The 22345-nt window shown below is 37.7% G+C and overlaps 1 protein-coding gene across 1 annotated transcript in view; it reads right to left on the bottom strand.

The window, feature by feature from the left end:
- Ccdc73 (coiled-coil domain containing 73) overlaps window positions 1–22345 on the bottom strand; it is a 106568-nt gene that overhangs the window by 17618 nt on the left and 66605 nt on the right. The window contains exons 10-13 of the mRNA XM_021178832.2: window positions 9876–10004; window positions 9250–9309; window positions 7510–7614; window positions 2151–2261 (exon numbers count right to left, since the gene is read on the bottom strand). Coding sequence (XP_021034491.1) covers window positions 2151–2261; window positions 7510–7614; window positions 9250–9309; window positions 9876–10004 — 405 coding nt within the window. The remainder of the gene's footprint in view (window positions 1–2150; window positions 2262–7509; window positions 7615–9249; window positions 9310–9875; window positions 10005–22345) is intronic.

The following is a 22345-nucleotide window of genomic DNA, read 5'->3' as shown; positions in this document are numbered from 1 at the left end:
CGGCCATCATTGGGAAGAGAGGCCCCTAGGTCTTGCAAACTTTATATGCCCCAGTACAGGGGAACACCAGGGCCAAGAAGTGGGAGTGGGTGGGTAAGGGAGCAGGATGCGCAGAAGGGGGGTATAGGGGGCTTTCGGGATAGCATTTGAAATGTAAATGAAGAAAATATCTAATATATCTAATATCTAAAATATCTAATATCTCCAGCACCATTTTCTCCAATCTTCATCTTTTTCCCCACTTGGAAGTTGGCCATTGTTGTATTCTCAACAAGAAGAGAAAATGGCTGTTAGTTTGTTTTGCTTAAGTGATGTGTTTGTACCATGCTTGTTATATTTAGTTTGCAGCTCCTTTCTACTTTTCAGCTTTAATCCTCAAAGCACTGCTTCCAAGCCTCTTAAAGACTGTATGAGAAGGGAGTCAGATGCAGGGCAGAGCAACTGAGCTTACTGTACTTGTTGCTTGATGATATATTTTCGTGGTGGATATTATTAACCAATTTTTAGTACTGTGATATAAATATGGGATATTTTTCTTTAGATTTGAGTAATGCATATCAAAACCATTAATGACCAAGTTGATCTCTCAAAAATATGAATTAGAAAAACCTAATCGTTACAAATAAATTGAATTTTCTATAGCAGAAATCAAATAAAATCATCTGCAGAAAATGTTTAAAAACTTTTGTTCAAATATATTAGTACAATAAAGGAAATAATATAATTAGTACAGTAGTCTAAATTAGAATATATGTTTCTAAAATATAGTTTTGTAAACCCATAGAAACCTTCTAGTGTGTTCATTTGTTTTTGTTTTTTGGTTTTTTTTGGTTTTTTGTTTTGCCTCTTCAAGCTTTTATTTTTATACTTTTTTTGTATTAAAAAGAAAAGCATAATAATTACCACCAATTACAAAGGACTAGAGCAGGACCAGAATAATGAATGAATCACTTCAGCCTGGGAAGCAGACACTCTCAATAATATTAATGTTATAATACAAGCTCATTCAAGTATTTTACTTTTTTTTTTTGTCCCACTGATGGAATATCCTAGCACATGGTAAAGACAATGTATGAGCGTAGGTGGAACCTTCTCTGCAAAGCCCATGAGAGCTTTCCTTTCCTGTGAGAACTGGGCTCAAAGTTTTCTTCTGCCTCTGCCATCACCATGGCCGGAGGAGAGGATGGGAGCTGGGGAAAACCTAGGGGCCCTTTGAAGAGATACTCTGGGGTCCCATCCAGGGGGACAGAGTAACCTGAGCCTCTAGCACTCCCCACCACTAGCCTTGTCCTCATGCCCTTTCCCTCATGTCCAGACCTTCCAAGCAGCTTGCCTTCTTTTGTAAATGTCCTCAAAAAGGAGTGGGAGGAGCTACAGAACAAAAACATTGAGCAACTTGACATGGGCCCAGCACCTCAGGCAGCCTTTTCTTTGAGGTGTTAATTCTTTTATTGAAGAGTGAGTAAAGCCATGCTTTCTCTATGTCATGGCTTGAGATACAACAGTTTGAATTCCTTTCTAAGGAACTAAAAAGGCAATGAAAATTGATACTAAGAAAAGGCAATTTTGTGATCCATCATTCTTGAAGTGAAATTTTGCGTTGCAACTTTAATTTATGTCATTTTCTACAATTGTTTTACACATTTTATCAAAATTAGCATTTAGTGTAAAAGAAGTAAATGTGACAAAGGAAGTAGCTATTTACAGTATATTATCTCATAATTAGTACACAGTAACCAACTGCTGCACGCGTTCTGCCATGGCTCTGACACAGCTCAACAGAACTCTTGGGGCTTTGCTCACCTGCCATGGCTTACACATTCTAAGCCACTAAGATACACTGAATCATTTTATTAAAACACAAAATTAATTTCTTCGTCACATATTAATAGCTATTCTATATCGTCACATTGGCTTTATATTTATATATAAAATACATATGCATATAGTCTTCCATGAATGAAAACATCAGAGGGAATTGTATTAAATTTAGTTTTTAAAAATATACTCACTTTGGGGGAAATATGATTGCAGGAAAAAAAATGTGTCTAACTTACCAATTTTGCAGTATTTTCTTAACATTCAATAATCATTTTAAATGTCTGTAAATATTTAAAATACTTAAATATTTGATAATTTAATAAACGTACATGTTTCTTCCAAGTTCCTAGTGCTCGCTCATGCTCCTTCTCAAGACTAAGGAACTTTTCTTCATTTTCTTTTACCTTCTCCCTTTGCAGCTCATTATCTCTTTCAAGGGTCTGCAATAAAATTAATTATCCAAAAAATAATCAATACCACATTAATGAATTTTGATGTGTTTTATGTTGCTCAGACCTTTACGTGGAACATGCTGAAAGTGCCATACAGATCAGTGATAATGTGCTACCTCAACAATAATTTTCATAAATTAACAGAAAGGTGCTTAGAGTTTAGCTAACAAGAAATAGGGGGAGGCTATGATGAAGAAACGGCTATAAAAGGGTATAAAAACATTGCCATTATTCAGTTTCACTGCATAAGTTTTAATGTACTGAAAAAGTAATATAAAGTACAGCGTTGAAAAGCATGAACTGTAGCCTAACCTTCTAAGATGTTAACTACCATAGGGCGTTTTTATCTGTTTATCTTAGAAGTTAACTGGCTAGAAAATCTTTAAAAAATGATTCTAACTTCAAATTAATACTTTTTGGCCTAACTTATTTAACACATCATTTAGTTACTTCATTGAATTAATGTTAGAGAATCACTCTATGCCATTGTTTCAAAGAAAAACTTTTTTAAGAATTAAAAGAAAATTGCCAAGTATTTTCTAAGACTGGGATTTTGGACCTAAGAATCACTATCTCTCATTTATTAGGTTTCTTTTCTATCTACTTGTATTTCAAACTGAAAAAAAAGGTATCTATATATCTAATACATCTATGATTTTAATTCATTTGTTTATCATTTAATTCATTTGTAAAAGCCAGGTACACTTGGTAAAAATTCCCAACCACACAAAATAATATAAAAGGGAAAGGTAGAAGTGACCTGAGTTCTCTTCCCCAGAGCTAGCACCTTATATATTTCTGTAATCAGATTACTCACTGCAGAAAAGCCCACAAAACGTCTTTCTCATACATCTGAGAACCTTGTCACACATATTTAACTGTTCTGTAATTTGCTGTTTTAAAACTATCTCTTGTTCACTTTCCATACTATAATATAATTATACTACATAACATATTATACTATAATATTAATATAAATTCATCTCATTTAAAGTCTTAAGAACATTCTTTCTAAAGAGTTCTTAGTTACATCTAAAATTTTAGATGCAATTGGGCATGTTCAGGGTGGTATGGCTGTAGACTTATGTAGAATATCAATGTGTAAATATATCTGTGAAATTCGGGCAACACATCTAACAAAAGCATTTTGTAACTTATGATAAGAACATTCTCCTCTGTCTCAACAGGAGTTCTGCACTTTGAAATATCTAAATGAATACCAATTCTGATTGCCCTATTTCAGGATAATGTGAACACTTTCACATACTACACATTTCCTTAACCCATGGTTATGTATAATAACTAGGCAGTTTTAAAATATGGTCTAAAATTTAATAGACACAGTATTTTAACATCTTATTATCTTTTTATAGTATCTATTTTTATGGACAGTATACTCTATTTTACAAAGTAGATCAATGCTTAGATGAGAGAACATACCACAGTCACATTAACGATAAATGACTAACAGCATCATGTTCTTAAAAGAGTGTGTATCAGGTGTTTTATCAATTCCTTCTGGTTCATGCCTATCTAAAAAAGATGGCTCCCTTCAGGCATTCTGTTTCGGGTCTTTGGAGCCCTTCCATTACAACTTGCTTTATTATTCTCAGTTGACTGCATACGCCAGGTTAATAGTAAGGATTCCCTCTTCTCCTGCAGTCCCCTGTCGCCTAGATCTCATGGTTACCACTTCCTTCCTTTCCTTCCTTTTCTGGGTACTGTTCTATCATAATTAAGCAGGCATGGATGGTAAGTGTTTCTGACGCCCCATATGACTCCTGAGAAATTAGATTAGCTGAGAGCAGCAAAACTCTATTTTGGCGATTTCTTCCCAAACTCTGCAGATACAACTCTGGTTTTTTTCTTTTTTTAAAGATTTATTTATTTATTATATGTAAGTATACTGTAGCTGTCTTCAGACACACCAGAAGAGGGCATCAGATCCCATTACAGATGGTTGTGAGCCACCATGTGGTTACTGGGATTTGAACTCAGGACCTCCGGGAGAGCAGTCAGTGCTCTTAACCACTGAGCCATCTCTCTAGCCCTCTATTTTTTTTTTTCCTACCCTCCAGTTTTGTCAATGAGAAAGCTAAGGCCAATGTGTTATTCTCACTCCTAATTCTTTGCAAGCCACACTTTTCTGCAGTTTTAAAAGTTTTTTTATGTGTAGTGAATATTTTACAATGATACACACTGATGCGAGGCAAAATAAACTCATATCCCTCAGGCCAGTGAAAACTTTTTGTATTGTTTCTTTGATCATTCTTTTTCCTTCTTCTTGGTTCTCTCCCTTTCTCTGAAACATACTAGACTGCTTAGACTGAGTCTCTAATTCTTTTTCTCTAATTTCCATCTTCTTCCCTTGTGTGCATGTGTGTGGGTCAACTCCAGATATCATTCTTCAGGCTCAGTAGAGGTTTTTTGCTTTTTGGGTTTGTTGTTTTGTTTTGAAAGAGCATCTCTCATTAAACTAGAGCATCAACCATATAGCCTGGCTTGCCTGCCAGTGAGCCACAGGCATCTGCCTGTCTCTGCCTCTCAGCACTGGGAAGCTCACAGCACCTCAGCTGGGTTCTTACTGGTTGCAGGGTATTTAACTTGGGTCCTCATGCTTGCATGACAAGCACTTGACCACCTGAGCTAACTCCCAGTTTTACCCACACATCTATTGATTCTACTTTCTAAACAACTATCTCAACATTATCTTACAACCTTTGTTTACACTCATGCTTTTAGTAGAGTTTCTCTAATTCTGTGTTTATGGATTTCTAATTCTTGTCCTGTGGATTAGTAAGCATATTTCCTTTAAGCAGTCTTGGTTTTACATGTTTTTAGACTGCTATTTTTGTCTGCTTTTCGCATGAGAGATTTTCTTCAAATGTCCAGTAATCCTTAGTAATGTATTTGTACTTAAGAATAAGGTATTAACAATATGGCCAAACACTAGCTAGCCTTCACTGTAGGGAGTTCTGGCTTAGCTATTTCTTTTAGAAAACATTAATTGAAGAAACTGATCTCGTCCCTTGGGGAATGTTAGTTTCCTCAGAAAGGAATCTGCCATTCACTTTCCTGGGAATTAGAATAGTGGTCCTGTAACTGGGAGAACTTCACTATAATGTTTCCAGTAGTGTACTGATAAATAGAGGAAAGAGAAAGGGAGGAAAGATGAAGAGAAGGAGGGGAGAAGAAGGAAAGAAAGGGGGAGGGGAGAGAGTGGGTAGAAAGTGCAGTTGGGTTGATGGAAAGGGGGAAGAGGAGAAAGAAGAATTAATTTGCAATAGTTGCCATTTCTGTTAGAGACATTATTAATTTCAGGCCACTGCTATTTTGACAACCAATTTCCTAATTATAAGGGTGCTCCAGCATATTACTAGATCCCTTTCAACCTCATCTCTCTCTCAAATTCCAACCATACACCTCCAAGTGGAGATAACCAACTCCTGTGGGGGAGAAGGAGGAATCTGGGGTTGCAATAGATCCTTACACAGATGTTCTCATCTGGATTTCTCAACTGCATATCCCACTTCTAAAGACACAGGATACTATAATTCCTGACCATTTCTGGGTTTAGTTTTGTTTGTTCAGTGGTGTGGAGATATACTCCAGTGTCTCCCTGTCTTAGGCTTTCTATTCCTGTGAGAAACCATGATCAAAACCAACTTGGGGAGGAAATGGCTTATTTTGAAGTTCCATTTCACAACTCATCATCCATGAAGTCAGAGCAGGAGCTCAAACACGGCAGGAACCTGAAGGTAGGAACTGATGCAGAGGCGATGAAGGAATACTGCTTAGTTGCTTGCTCCTCATGGCTTACTCAGCCAGCTTTCTTATAGCATCCAGGACAAACAGTTGAGGGGGTGGCACTGCCCACAATGAGCTGGGCTCTCTCACATCAATAAATTAAGAAAATGCACTACAGGCTTGTCCACAGGCCAGTCTAGTGGAGACATGTTCTCAGCTGAAGTTCCCTTGTCCAAAATGACTCTAGCATGTATCAATCTGACATAAAACTTACAATGCTAGGCAAGGATCCTACCACTCAATTACATCACAAGCCTCATTTCTGCTTTGATTAGGTTTCTATTTCCCTTTTCTGCTCATTGTCCATCTTGTTCAATTTTAAAGCTTAGCCTTTTATGGTTTTTTTTCATCATTTCCATGTTCTTGTGGATTTATCACCATTTTACAGCAGTTTCAAAAGGTGGCAGAAATGAATGTAGGGTAAGTTAATCATCTTAAGCTGGAAGCCATAACCAGGTAGTCTCGAACTTGGGAAGAGCCCTAGTTTACTCATGCCACACAATTCATTCACATAATAACACTTAACAAAGTCCTACTGCATGCCTGACACGATCTCCTGTGTTTATGATCCTTCAGTTACAATGTTACTGTCTTTATGAAGTTTATATTTATCAGGAATATAAACTTGTACATAATATAAACATACATGAAAATATGTTATTATTTCCAACAATTCTGAATTAACAAATATGAAAAACATTGTAAAAAATAGATATTGTCAGAGGTCAAACAAATCATTTGCTAAATCCTTTAATTTTCAAAAACCAATAAAATGTTCTAGTTAATACAGTAATAATACAACAACAACAAGAGTAAAATATAAAGATTACTCTTAATACTATGACTGTAGGAACATAACTAAACTTACAAATAGAATTTAGGTGTCTATGTTCTTTCTAACTTCACATCTAAAAGCTTAAGACAGATGACAGCATAACTGCGGAGCACTGAAACCTACCAACCATTACCAAGAGCAATGATCCCTTTTAGTGCAGGTGGAATCAGAATGCTCCTCACGAAAACACTTGCCATATCTAAACAGTGTAATCCTTGGCAACAGCTCAGCACGAATATTTTGTTATACTATATATCAGTGGTTCTTAGACATCAGTCTGCAGCTAAGCACCGATCCATGTCCACAGCCAAATGTCACTACATGACTTTTCTTATAATGACCTGTCCTTTGTCCTGAGATTATATCTTTAAAATACATATGTTTTTAATGTTCTGTTTTATAAAATGATGGTGATGATAAATGATAATATTTTCTTTTTGAATGTGCTACTTGACAAACTTTCTACTATATTAATGAAGGAATCTAGCATCTTAACTTTTAAAATTAAATGACAGAACAAGATACTTAAATGCAACTAAACATTATATTAGATAGAATTTACATAAAAATAAATATTAAATATATGTATATAACCTGATTATTTTCTCTTAGCACCTTCAATTCTGCATTGATTTCAGTATTCGCCTGAGTTTCTTGCTGAAGTAGTTGCTGCATATGTTGAAAAGAAATGATGATATCCTTCAAAAACATAAAAATAAATCATGTTTCTAAGTTTGTTCTTCAAATATATTTCTGGTTTTAAGCTACTATTGTTATAACTTAATTTTCATACTATATATTAAACTAATAGTATGTTTATAATTTACTATCTAAAATGATTACTGCTACACAAATTTCTATCAAGTATTATTTCTAAAAGTCCCTTAACTTGTAAATTTAGTTTCTGAAATGGGCCACAGATTCTAAGACATTACTGAACAAGGTAAAAAATTCAAAACTGAAATAAACCTGTTACCTTACTCACCCACAGGTTAGGAATCTATCACTAGTAAAATGTTGCATGAACTATAATATTATAAAATGACTCCATCACCAATCACATGGAGGTAAAGAAAGAAAAAGAAAAGACAGTACAGAAGAAGAGGGGCTGAAGAGACAGCCTGGAAGTTTAGAGAACTTGTTGCTATTGCAGAGGACCCAGGTTCGGTTCCCAGCACTCACATGGTAGTTCACAACCATCTGTAACTTTAGTTCCAGCAGATCCAATGCCCTCTTCTGGCTTCCATAGGCACCAGGCACAAACATGGTGCATATGGATATATTCAGGCAAAACATTCATATACATAAGATAAATCTATTTTTAAAACAATTGTATTTCTTTAAATACAAGAATAGATTCAAATGAGAATAAACTGTTCTAAAATAACACATGGTGTATTGTGTTTGTGTGTGGTGTGTATACACACACATTTTCAGTAATTATCTGCTAAGTTACTACTGGTCTAACAAGTAACTTCTCAAAAAACAGAAATTTAGCTAGGGAATATGTGGCTGATGATGCCTATAATCTCGGCACTTGGGGGGCTGAGACAGGAGGATTGCCAATGAATTTGAGGCCATCATGGTCTACATAGTCAACTGCAAGCCATCCTGTGCTGAGACCATGACTAGGAAAAATGGCCCAGCAATTAAGAGTGCTTGCTATACAATCATGAGGACCAGACTTAGGCTCCAGCATCTGTTTAAAAAGTCAGGCGTTTTGCAAGCATCTGTAACTCTGAGGGATTGAAGAGTTCTGGCCTCTTTGTATAGAGATATATGAGCATGCATATGAGTACATACATACAAATGCACATACTAAGATATATACACACAAAAAAAATAGATGTAAAAGCACACACTTTTTAATCCAGGAGATAGAAGCAGGTGGGATTCTGTGAGTTCAAGGTCAAATATGATCTGTGAAGATCATATGACCCAGTACAGGGGAATGCCAGGGCCAGGAAGCAGGAGCGGGTGGGTTGGGGAGCAGGGCAGGGGGAGGGTATAGGAGACTTTTGTAATAGCATTTGAAATATAAATGAATAAAATATCTAATAATAAAAAAAGGTCAAATATGATCTATATAACCAGTTCTAAGGCAACCTGGGCTACATAATGAAGCTTTGTCTCAAATAAAGCAATAAATAAAATCTTTTAAAATGACAAAGCAGAAGTTTACATTCAACTGATTAGAAAGACATAAACACTCCACTCGGTACATGTTAGCTGAATGCCTACTCCACACCTAGGTACATATCATTCCATGTCTACTTCCCAATACTGTTTTTTAAAATATTAACTGACTTCCAAAATATGTGATGACTAGCTTACCTGCTTTTCTTCTTGAATGTGCGTAATCTCTTCATTAATTTTCTTATTTAATTCTAATTCCTTAAAATTGAAGAATTTTAAAGTTATAATGTAAAATTCAGTAAATTCTATATTCAATTGCTATGTTTATGTTGAGACATTGCCTCCAGTGAATTACAAAGCCCAGTGTCGGCTAGTACAAACAAATATTAAAACTATAAAATTTCTTCTCTTAAAAGTTATTTAGAGCAGGGCTGTGGTGGCGCACGCCTTTAATCCCAGCACTTGGGAGGCAAAGGCTGGTGGATTTCTGAGTTCGAGGCCAGCCTGGTCTACAGAGTGAGTTCTAGGACAGCCAGGGCTACACAGAGAAACCCTGTCTCAAAAAAAAAACAACCAAACAAAAAAAAGTTATTTAGAGACACCACTGTGCCATAAAATTACCTGAAGCTACATTTGAATGGGATTAAAATTGTTATGACCAAATTTTGTATTAAGTTTTTGCTAATGACAAAAATATAATAATTTTAAAAATATTAATATATTATTTTTACTCTATTAACTTATATTTTGTGCAACAATCCTGAAGTTCTCATAGTTTTGGTAAGGTTTTAATTTTATAAACTTGAATACATTTAGTCAAATACCATGTTGAGTCTTTCTTGGAGTTCTTCATATTTTTGTTCTTTAATTATTAGATCTATACTTTCTTCCTCCATCTTATGCTGACATGTGACCTTGGACTTAATCAACTCTGAAGATGCTTTCTTTAGTTCCTTAACATAAAAACAAAAAGCAAATTCAGTATACATATTTCAATAAAGCCAGACATTTTCATGGTAATTTCCAAATCTTTAAAATTATAATTCATTAAGCAGTAGAATATATATATATATATATATATATATATATATATATATATCTCCATTATTAAAGTTCTTTGCAGATCCCATCCTTTTATTTGGAACACAGCCTTGTGACGTCTCACACGCCCCATCTCTTAGCCCCTTCTCACAACTGTCACCCTCCTCCTTCTCAAAAGTTTCCTCTTCACATTCATCTGTGTCTTGTCTTTTGACATATGACTTTAACTTGTCAGTCTGTGTGTTCATGGACTTGGAACTTTGCAATGGAGCCTAGTAGCCTCACTTATGGGTACACAATGATTGTCTCTCTCCCCGACTCCACCAATAGTCAATGCGTAGACAGGATGGAGCATGATCACACAAATCCCTTCCCGATCCAAGACTGCAGACAGTAGGCTTAGTCTTTCCCAGGCCCAGTACAGACCACTACCCCTGCTAAGACCATGACTGAAACGGCGGTCACGCTCAGCCGATCACAGTTTGCAACCCTTCTCTCTTCTAGCTCTTACTTACTTCACCCCCTCATCCACAATGCTTCCTTGGCCTTAAAGGAGAGAATATAAATGTCCTAACCATCACTTATTCTCAGCATCTGGACCAATGAGTCTGTACATTCAATTGCAGCTCACTGCAAAGTGACACTTCTAACTTATGGACTGAGCCCTTGGCAGAAAAGATCTCATGGTAGAGTGAGTGCTCAACATAATTTTACTGACCTATCAAGGCCCCTTTTGGAAAGAAGTTTTTAAAAGACAAAAGTAAACAAATAACTACGTCCTACGGAGCCCTAACACTCATAGATGAGATAAGAGGCCAATAGCAAATGTTGGAAAGTACAGACAACTGAGGGAGTAGGAAGCCCAAGAATGTGGTATCTAGGAGGGGATGCCACCAAAACTGAATGCCTCAGTTCTACATGTCACAGCTTCATATAGCTCTGTGTAAATCCCCATTCCAAATCCAGGACAATGAGTCTTAGGTGCATACACCACTTTTGGGTATGCACATTGCATAAAAGACTGTTGTTAATCCTGTGGATCTAGCAGTAGGGCTTTTCTTAGAAAAGCAGCAGGCAATTCACTGTCTGGCAGATGAGGACTCTCAGTTTGTATTAAAGTGACTAAACAGAGCTAGAGAGAGAGCTCAGTTGTGAAGCACACTTGCTCATGCCAAGAACCCGGGTTCAATCCAGCATCCTTATGGCATCTCACAAATATCCCGAACTCCAGTTGCAGGGGCCTACTCTAAGAGCCTACTCTGACCTCTTCAGGCACCAGGCACTAACATGCACCTGCAAGCAAAACACTTGTACACACACATAAAGTAAAAATAAATTACATAACAAGATAAAAGTTTGAATGACAAAAGACAGACTTGAATTAAGAAAATGTGTGAATGGGCACATAGACGGCATTTGACCATTCTTACTTGCCATGCTCTCCCCACACTGCTCTCTGTCCTTATCACTGATCTTGGGGAGAACAGGAAATCCTGTGTTCTTTGGACCCCAGTAGGGTTAGATCTATGGGCAATACCTGTGTAGTAGCTGCCTCCCTATAGACTACAATCCAGTAACAGCCCCGCTTTTCAGGAGCTCACAGCTCAACCTTTTGGGCTGTAGCTACAGTTCTCTCCAAGTCCCACTGTGAAGTGGAAACTTCTAGTTTCTTTGGAAAGTCAGTTGCATCAGATGGTGTTTTGCTGGAGCAAACACGTGAAGGAGTATTTTCTTGAAGTGGACACAAATGAAATGACATTTTGCTAACGCAGACTTCTGAAGGAATTTTTGCTGAAGCACAGGTAAAAGAATGTTTTACTAAAGCAAGCACTGAAAGGATACATGATGAAGGATTCTTTGCTAATGACACACATGTATTAGTCCACCTTACACTGTGTAGTTGAACTCCATTTATCATAACTCCATAGGGAGAAATGCACCAAAAAACTTATGGTGGTGTGCTGGTGGCTGCCATGGACTCAGGCCGATTGGCAGAGTGATATCAGCTGATACAGACTCACATGGAGTTTTGCTAAGACAAACTCGTGTGCTGAGGCAAGATATGTGGTGAGGCAAGACCTGTGGAGGACACATGATGTTTGGAGGGAGTATTATAGAACTCAACTGACTGCAGCTTGCTTGCATAGCTAGCTCTGCAAAGCTTCTTGGTCTCAAGTCTTCACTGATGGTCACTTCCTTGAGAGAGGCACAGCGAGAACTTGTGGCATCTCTGGTGATACTAACCCTTCTGCTGAGGCCTGGCTGTTCCTGCTAGGTAGTAAGTACTACCACTGCTGCTATCCGGACACTACTGAACGGGATTGCTGGTGTATTTGTGAAGTGTTTGTGAGTAGATCAAGCTGCTGATGTTGGATCCTGTGAACTGAACTGCCGATTTCCTGGCAACGCAGATGAGATTTGCTCCAAAGAACCTTTTCTAAACAGGTCCACTTCTCCTGTGTCCTAATAACTTTTCTTTTCTACTACCTCTGGTGGGTGTTGGGCTAGAAGGGAGGTTAAAGTGTTTAAGAACCATTGTTAAAAGTAGGCTTTGAAAAATTAAAGCTTACACCACTGTTTCAGTCCCTGTCCCTTCAATTGTGACTGTGGTTGGCATTTTTCCCTCTACTTTTATCTGTAGGATGCTTCACCATCCCTTATTTTCTTAACTCTGTCAACAATTATGTAAACATCCTCCCCATTAAACTTTTCCATTACCAACTCCAATGTGTCTTTTTTTCCCTCCAACTCCATTTAATACAATTGTGTAAAAAATTTAAAGGACATTTCAAGGATAGGAGAGGTACAGGAAAGAAAAAACAAGAAGCAGAGGAAAACTAGGATATAAGGTTGAATATATAGATAGGCAAAAGGGAAAGGTTTCATAGCCTGAGATTCTAGTTGGTGGGCAAAGGAGAAATACTAAGTTGAACGTTTCTTTCTACATCTATCAAGTACTGTGTGTCAAGTACCAACAGCTGCTGTCTTAAGCTTGTAGGGTAATAAATTCGTTTCTTTAAAAGAGTGGAGGAACTTCAGAGAAACACTAGTTAGCTGGTTATCATGTATTAACCCCAGTTAGAGATGATGAGTGGGAGGCAGGTCAGAAATGTAGGAATATTACAGAACTATGGGGACAGAAAGAAGGCCCTCATCCAGGGTTCTGACTGAAGTCAATTGAAATCAAGAATTTCTACATGATTAATAATGTTTTCTTAAGGCTTTTCTCCTTCCCAGTTATAGGAATCTCACTAGAAACCCCACTTATAGCAAAAGACATGTCCTAAGCTTTTGTGCACCCATAAGAGCTCCTAGTTTTTCTTCACCAGATAGAATCCATCGCAGTCACCATTTTCAGATTGGTGATGTTTTCCTTCCTTCTCTGTTTCAGGTATGGAGAAAATGGGAGAGTGGAAACTCTAGAATGTGACCAGTTGGCGTAGATGTTATAATAAATCAGAGAGACGGCTTCCAAGCAGTTTAAAACAAACAGCAGAAGAATAGGTGTGGCAGTTCAGTTCTTTGGGTAGCTGAGGTAAGATGACAGCTTAAGCCTGGGGATTCAAAGAAGCCTGGGAAATAAAACGAAATCCTGAGGAAGCTGAGAGAGGAAGGAGAGGGGGAGGAAGAGAAAGAAGATGAGGGAAGAGAGGACAGAGAAGAGAGAGAGAGAACTGAGGAGCACTCTGAGAGCTTGAGCCTAGAGAAAATGTGGACCAGATGCACGGAATCATCCCCAGAGCTAACACTAAAGAACACTAATTCACCCAGAGGAAAACTGTGGACAGAGAAACAACAGGGGCCACAGAGTAAAAGTTTGAAAGAGTGGAGGGAGGGATAGTCAGTGAGGTACAGTAATCTTTTGTAGAGTTTGAAAAGACCTTTAAATAGGTCACACATTACATGGGTGTCATAAAATTGACTGAGTATCTTTCTATACTTGCTCATTACGTCCTTCATGCTTAAACTTCACAACTTTTTATTTATTTATTTTATTTATATAATATGAGTACACTGTAGCTGTCTTCAGACACACCAGAAGAGTACATCTCATCCCATTATAGATGGTTGTGAGCCACCATGTGGTTGTTGGAATTTGAACTCAGGACCACTGGAAGAGTAGTCAGTGCTCTTAACTGCTGAGCCATCTCTCCAGCCCCTACATTTCACATCTTAAGCCACCAAATAATACAGATTCTCTATCACATAAAGGGGAACATACAGTAAAGCAGGTTCTAGCATTTATTGATTTGGGCACTCAGTATATATTACAAATAACTAGTCATGTCCATCTGGGATGTTACTTTGAATTTGTCACAAGAGGCCAATTTCAAAAGTAGATAATGACTATCTCAACTAGGGATACTAAGTTTGTTGTTTCTTAAGACCATCTCACAATATAGCACAGGCTGGTTTTAAACTCACAGTCCTTCTGCCTCCCAAGTACTGGGATTGTAGGTGTGCACCATCACACCTAGCTCTTGGTACTCCTTATAAAAGTTTCCTCCAACTACCTCTTGCTTGCCAAAACTGGATCACACGCTCACACTTGAACCTCACAGTAGAACGAGGAAAGAGTGTGATAGTGACTGATTTGGACCAATCATGTGCTGACATTACCAAATCCATGACCAGAGTTTGTTAACAATGTAAAGGCTACAATTTGTTCAGATTATGACAGTCATGCATAATAAAGTGAGGGAAAATGGAGAATGCTTTTTACAAATTGTCCAATACTGAATAATCTACCCCTCTTTTAGGTCTCAGTCCCTCTTCCCACAAAAAGTTGTTTGATCCAATTAACAGCTTTCAAATTGTGCTCTGACCAGACTCAGCAGTGCTGTGCTGAGCTTCTGATCAAAACTGGAGCTGACATGTATGGCTCAAGAGTTCTTCGAAGTCTCCCTTCATGTCTACCAGTTCTAGATTTATTTGTTTCAATACTTATCTCCCACATCACAAAACATTCCACAGCTTAAGGGGAAAAAAAGGTGAGGGGCTTGAGAGATGGCTCAGTGGTTAAGAGCATTGACCATTTTTCCAGAGGTTCTGAGTTCAATTTCCAGCAACCATATGGTGGTTCACAACATCTGTAATGGGATCTGACGCCCTCTTCTGGTGTGTCTGAAGACAGCAACAACATACTCATTTACATAAAATAAGTAAATCTTTTTTTAAAGGATGAAACCCAGGTTAGATGATCATGTGGTTTTATGAGATTTAGAAATAATCTGTACTAGAAAATTTGCATAGAGTTAGCCATTATAGAAAACTTGATCAAACAACTGATGAGTCTGCTGGAATTTCAAACTTTCCTATTGGGAAGACACCTAGAAACAAACAGCCATTGTGTAGGTCTACATGGCTCACCTGAAGTCACAATGCAGAAAAGTTGAGCCCATCAGAACTACATTAATCTGATTTTAGATTTCATTTCATTTGTAAATTGCAGTGCATCCATGCAGCTCTACAGCATGTTAAATTTTCTAAGGTGACTGTATATTTTGTTATTTATATTTATTACAGATACAGAAACAGGAAAGAGAACAAGATGGGAAGAGAAAGCAACATCAGTATGCAACAAACCACAGGCCTCTTTAAGAAGACTAACAGAAAGGCTTGGTTCTACGCTAGCGCAGTAAAACTAGTGCATGGTCGGATCGCACGCCTTTCTTTATTCCTTTCATTCCCACTGCTTACTCTGTACTCTCAACTACTCGTTTTCTAGCAGAGCACCATTTCTTCTTTTCTGCAGAGAAGTAAACAGCTGGAGTGAAAGAAGTAGAGGCATGAGATACGAGCATGTACGAGTTCTACTGAGCTACATGGTGGTACACTTAAAGAACCCTGATCTATAAGCTCCTTGAGGAAAAGTATCTTGTTCCATAACTTATATCCAACACACCTATCTTTGGAAATTTAATAAGAATTAAAAGGTGTCATAAATATACTTAGTAAATAATGATAAATATGAAGAAGTTTTGATTTACCGTTGTTTAAAATAAATTTGGTCAATTTTGGCTTATTCAGCATAAAGTAAATGGCAAAGAAAACACTTGGTGAAGGCACTCAAAGTCAGCAAAACAGACTCCAGTTAATGGTACAGTAGACACAGTCAATTTACAAGACTGGTTAGAAAGCAGTAGACGTGAGTGTAGTGCTGAGCATTTATGACTGAATTAGCCAGCTTTCCTCCATTCAAGAAACAACACAGCACTTGAGATCCATGTCCCAGAGACTTCCTGGTGTTAAGTACGAGCGGTTCAGTGAAGTTTTATTAGCAAACTGGAAAAACAAAGCTTAGCAGATGTGAGTTGTCAGCACTATGTTAACTTTAAAAGAACACTATATTTTTGGACTGGAAAACCGTCTTGACTGTTATAATCAAGAATCCCTACACTGTGAGTTTAAAACAGGATAATTCCTCATTTTAAGTCTAGATTATATTCTGGTCAGCTAACAATATAATGAATGAGTCATTATTCTAGTCTGCCACAGACTAAATGTTCTTTAACTGAACTTACTGAACAAGTTACTGTTTTTACCATTTCCAGCATTGGTAAATATAAAAAATGAGGTGCCAGTTAAAACAACTTTAGAGGATGATAGAAGGAAAGATAAATTTATCTTCTTAAGGTTAAGTCTTAAGATGTATAAAATTAATGCAAAGGTAAAATATCTGCTAAAGGATCCTAAAGTTGTCATCTCAACTCAGCTTTCCAGAATACTTGACAGATATTCATATTATGCATTATTTAATCTAGTAATATCTCATATTCAGATATCTGAAGAAAATATCTTTTATTTTCAATTATGTGTATATGCATGGGAGTGTGGATGCCTATGGGATGCAAAGAGGGCAGTAGCCCCCTAAATCTTGAGTTACAGGCAGTTGTCAGACACCCAGCAAAGGTGCCAAGAACCAAACCTGAGTCCTCTGGGAGAACCAGCAGGCACTCTTAACCACTCTCCAGCCCCAACTGATTCGACTTTTTACATTTTTATTTTATGTACACAAGTTATTTGACTATATGTATATCTGTATAAGGTATCAGATCCCCTGGGACAGGAGTTACATTCAGTCAGTTTGTGAGCTATCTCTCCAGCCCCCGATTTTACTTTTTAAAGACACCAATGAAACTGATTTAAATATAATGTATATCTTTTCTTATATAATTATATTATATAATTACAGTTGATTTCTTACACAAAGATAACTTTCAAGGGAAAATTAAAAATAGTTTTTGAAATTTTAGTTACTAGTTTTTTTTAAATTAACCTTTCCTATACCAAGATATAACTGAATTAAGTAAATAAAATTCAAATTAGAAATTAAGTTATTCAATGACTTGTTTTATATTAGTGATGTGTTCAAGGTTCATTTCTATGCTTCACTGCCTGTTATTAAGAGGTATACAGCTATATAGGAGATATAAAACCACTTACATGACTTATAATTCTCGAAATAAATGAGAAATGATGGTCTAAAGGATTTTTTTTCTTCTTTATGGCAACTAAATGCAACAAACTTCTATTCGTTTCAGTATTTTTTTTAAAATTACATTTATCCACTTGTGTGTGGGTGTATGAACCACAGCACACGTGGGTATCAGGAAACAACCTGTGGGACTCGGTTCTTTCCTTCCAGCACGTGGGTCCCCTGGGTTGAACTCGGGACCTCTAACTTGTGGGTGCGTGCATTACCTGTCATGCCATCTTGTCTCCTCTTCCTGTATTTAACAGGACTATGAAATGAAGCTGCTGGAATTAGTTATCTCTTAGGACATAACCTAAGATGTATCAATTCTCATTAAAATAATTGTTACAAAATATCCCCTAAGTTAGAAAAAAGTGGATATAGAAAACTAATACATGGTTGAAAAAGTGAAAACAAATTATTTCATGTCTTCTCTTTCTCGTAAATATTAATTAATCTTAAGAGCATAATAAATTGAAATCAAAGACCTCCATGAAATTTTCTCCACTGGAAAGCTATGCTTTTAATTTTACAGGCTTTATAAGCTTTAAAATATCCTGAACTTTTAGTACATTGTCTGTTTTCTAACCATTTTATTCAAAGCCGTTAGTGTAACAGATAAACAGCACATGCTTTGATCTCATGAAATTACAACTTATAGTTCCTGCAGTCATAAATACCATGCTGTTTTCTCCCCACCCCTCCCTTCCCAGCACAGCAGAGTCTGCTTAATATCACAGGCTCCTGGAGAGTCTGACATTTACTCAGACAAACAGCAGAGGTCATGAATGCTGGCACAGATAATATCAGAATTCTTCATGATTGCCACAACAGTGAGGCAGCACACAGAACTGCAGTACCTAGTTTATCTATCAACTAAGTTTCATCTGTTTCATTTTGCTTCACACACAAAAAAGGAATCCTACCTTATCACAAACCAATAACTTAACTGTTCTGGACAAAATCACACCGCAGTATAAAGAAAACAGAAAATTATCTCTAAGAAAATTAATGATTAGAAGTTTTAAGTAAGTAATCTGACCAACGTGATTACTTGGTTAGCTTCTGAAATTTTCAAAAAGAAGGCTTTTTTTAGGTTAAAAATAAAGACTATGTAAAATTTCCTAAAACATAAAATAGTGCATCTAGAATGTCTAAACTCTTTGAAATATTACAGCCATAGAAGTAAAAAAAAAAAAAAATACTCACTGAGGAAAAACCAACAACTTCAACAAGTGGTACTGGAAAAACTAAAATGTCCACATGAAATTAGATCTGTCATTACTACCTGCACAAAGTCAACTGCAAATGCCTCAAAGACCTCAGTGTGAAACCCAACGCACAGAATCAACTGCAATGCCTCAGACTTCAGTGTGAAACCCAAATGCTGAAACTTGTAGAGGAAAACAGACAACACACTAAGACATAGGTGTAGGGATAAATGTTCTATACAGGACTCCAACTTTTCATGAACTAGTGTCAACAATTGATAAATGGGATCTTATAGAACTAAAATGCTTCTGTACAACAAAGGAAGCCAAATGAAGAGAAAGCCCCAGAGTGAGAAAGGATCTTTGCCAGCTATACATATGATAGAGGCTTAATATCCATAATCTACAAAGAACTAAAAAACAAAGAAGAGGTAAGAAAACAAAAGGCTCAATTTAAAAACAGGCTATGGATATGAACAGAGCTCTCAAAAGAAGAAACAAACCTAGCGAAGAAACATCTCAGAAAAGGTTCCACATCCCTAGGAATGAGGAAACTGCAAGTTAAACCACTTTGAGATTTCACTTCAGTCAGAATCCCTAAAAAACAACAGACGACAAGTGCTGTCAAGGATGTAAGTAGAGGACAATGTTCCTTCACTGCTGGTGAGATGGGAAACTAGTCCAGCCACTCTAGAAATCACTGTATAAAATTTGCAAAAAAATAAAAATACATTTACCATATGCCCACATGACTAGACAAACCACTTCACAGATATTCGCTCAGCCACTTTTATCACCACTGTTTACAATAGCTAAGAAATGGAAACATCCTCGATAATGGGTGATGAAAAAGTGGTACATATACACTCTAGAATACTAGTTAGCTATAAAGAAGGATGAGTTGTTAAATTTTCAGGTAAATGTATGGGTCTAGAAAAAATTATATTGAGTGATATGACCCAGAAAGACATTTGTGGTTCCTAACTCTCAATCTTCAGGTTTGAGTATATAACCTGAGTTACTGCAGAGACCAGGAAAGAAAAATAGGACCATGGTGGGAGAGGGGCTCTTGAAAGGGTAATAGCAGGAGACATGTGATTTGAAGGGCAAGGGTAGGTAGGGCACACTTTTAATCCCAGTATTTGGGAGGTAGAGGCAGGTAGATCTCTGTGAGTTTGAGGCCAGCCTCATCTACATAGTGAGGTCCAGTCACTGTGATCATAGCTTTGAGTTCTCTCTTGCCCAGGCCCTTGTGAGCTCCCTGTCCATAGTAGAAGTGAACTTCCCTGGTCCACACATGCTCCCTGTCAAGATGCTCTCCTGACATGGCTCAGAAGCAAGTATGCCAAAGACTATAGGCTAAAACCTCTGCAATATGAGCTAAAATATATTATTTCTATTATTGTTTATTCAGATAATTGGTCACAGGTGTGAAAAAGATAGCTGACAGTAATGCTTTGTAGAGTAACCAAAATCATCAATGCATTAACTGCCAGTACATGTAGATGGCCCTGTGAGCCATGTGAGCAAACAAAGGGACCTGTCAGGCAAGATGTGTCCATCGGTATAAGAGTAGCATGATTATGATGGGGGTCACCAACTTCTTTCTTGCCAGCTTTGAGACGTCCTGTGGGGACAGGAGAGAACTTGTAAAACCCTGGAAAAAAAAGCCCACGGTTGAGAGGTCATAGGACCTCAGAGAGAGCCACTTCCTCCTCCTCCTTCTCCTACTACTATGACTATAACTATGACTACAACTATGACTACTATTATTGTTTTGCTAAATGTCCATGTTTCAAATTACCTTTCAAATTGCCATGTTCACATCAGTAAACTACCGATGCTCTCAGGCTTTGTCAAAGAAGCTGCTTGTAGTAGGTGGGAGTTAATGCAGATACTCATAACTGCTTAAAGTGCAGATTATTGGCCGTAAAAGGAACATCTCTATCACCCTTCCAAGGCTCACAGAATAGGAGGTAGAAAATATAAGTCCTAGAAGATAAGAAAAATACAAAAGATGCCTTCTAGATATGGCATGGCTACTGCACTCATCAATCACTGTAGTCGTGGCTGCCCACACACTACCTGGACAGGAATGGCTCATCAACATTTCATCATGGAAGGGGAAGGGCTTGTAAAGACCGCCCTTCCCTGAGCAACTCTTGAAATAACAGGTACTAGAAGGGTGTGTCACTTTCTTTGGTGGCTTACCCACTGATAGGTTGCTTGTGCTCTAGTGAAAATCTTCCACTCGTGCTCATGCAGTAACCCTAATTAAACTCAGTGAGTCAATGTACTAGCTAATCTTATGTCAACTTAACTCGAGCCATAGTTATTTAAGAGGAGAGAACCTCAACTGAGAAAATGCCTCCATAAGACTGGACTGTAAACAAGCATTTTCTCTCTCTCTCTCTCTCTCTTTCTTTCTTTCTTTCTTTGTTTTTATTCTTTTTTTTTAATTGGATATTTTTTTTATTTACATTTCAAATGTTTTCCCCTTTCCAGGTCTGCCCTTTGGAAACCCCTATCCCATTACCCCTCCCCCTGCCTCTATGAGGGTACTCTCCCACCCACCCACTCCTGTCTTCCCGCCTTGGCATTCCCCTATACTGGGGCATCGAACTCCCTCAGACCCAAGGGCCACTCCTCCCATTGATGTCCAACAAGGTCGTTCTCTGACACATATGTGTCCAGAGCTATGGGTTTCTCCATGTGTACTCTTTGGTTGGTGGTCCAGTCCCTGGGAGCTCTGGGGGCGGGGGATCTGGCTGGTAAGCATTGTCTTAATTAGTGATTGATTCTAGGGCAGCCTATTATAGAAGGTGCCATCTCTGCACTGATTGTCCCAAGCTATATAAGAAAGCAGGCTGAGCAAGCCATGAAGAGCAAGCCAATAAACAGCACCCCTCCATGGCCTCTGTCTGCATCAGCTTGTGCTTCCAGGTTCCTGCGCTGTTTGAGTTCCTGTCCTGACTTTCTGAATAGTTATATGGAAGCATAAGCCAAATAAAACCTTTCCTCTCCAAGTTGTTTTTGATCATGGTGTTTCATCAATGATAACCCTAAGAGTCACACACCACAAAAGATGTGAATGTAGGAAGGGAATTTGTTGGGAAGAAAGGTTTCATCAGGAGAGAAAAAGAGAGAAGACAGGGAACTGGATAAAAATGCCTAAAATTCATTTTGTGTGCATGTGTACATGACTAAAACGTGCCAAAGGATTAAAATAACACATTAAATTTGAATATGATAGTGCACATTTGTAAACCCAGAACTTTGGAGATAGAGGTACTCAGATCTCCATGAGTACTGGGGCAGCCAGGGTTATACTGCAAGAGCCTGTTTCAAAAAAATAACGAAAGAAGAAGGGAAGAAGGAAGAAAAGATGGATAGAAGGAAAGAAGGAAAGAAGGAAGGGAGGGAGGGAAGGAAGGAGGAAGAAAGGAAGGAAGGAAGGAAGGAAGGAAGGAAGGAAGGAAGGAAGGGAAGAAGGAAGAAGGAGAGAAAAGGGAATAAGGAGAAGGAAAAGGAGGAGGAAGAGGGAACAAGGAAGGAGGAAGAGGAA

This window comes from Mus caroli, chromosome 2 (genome assembly GCF_900094665.2).
Source record: "Mus caroli chromosome 2, CAROLI_EIJ_v1.1, whole genome shotgun sequence".
NCBI lineage: Eukaryota > Metazoa > Chordata > Mammalia > Rodentia > Muridae > Mus > Mus caroli.
Note: the sequence above shows the minus strand (reverse complement) of the source record. Positions and strands in the feature narration are given on the sequence as shown.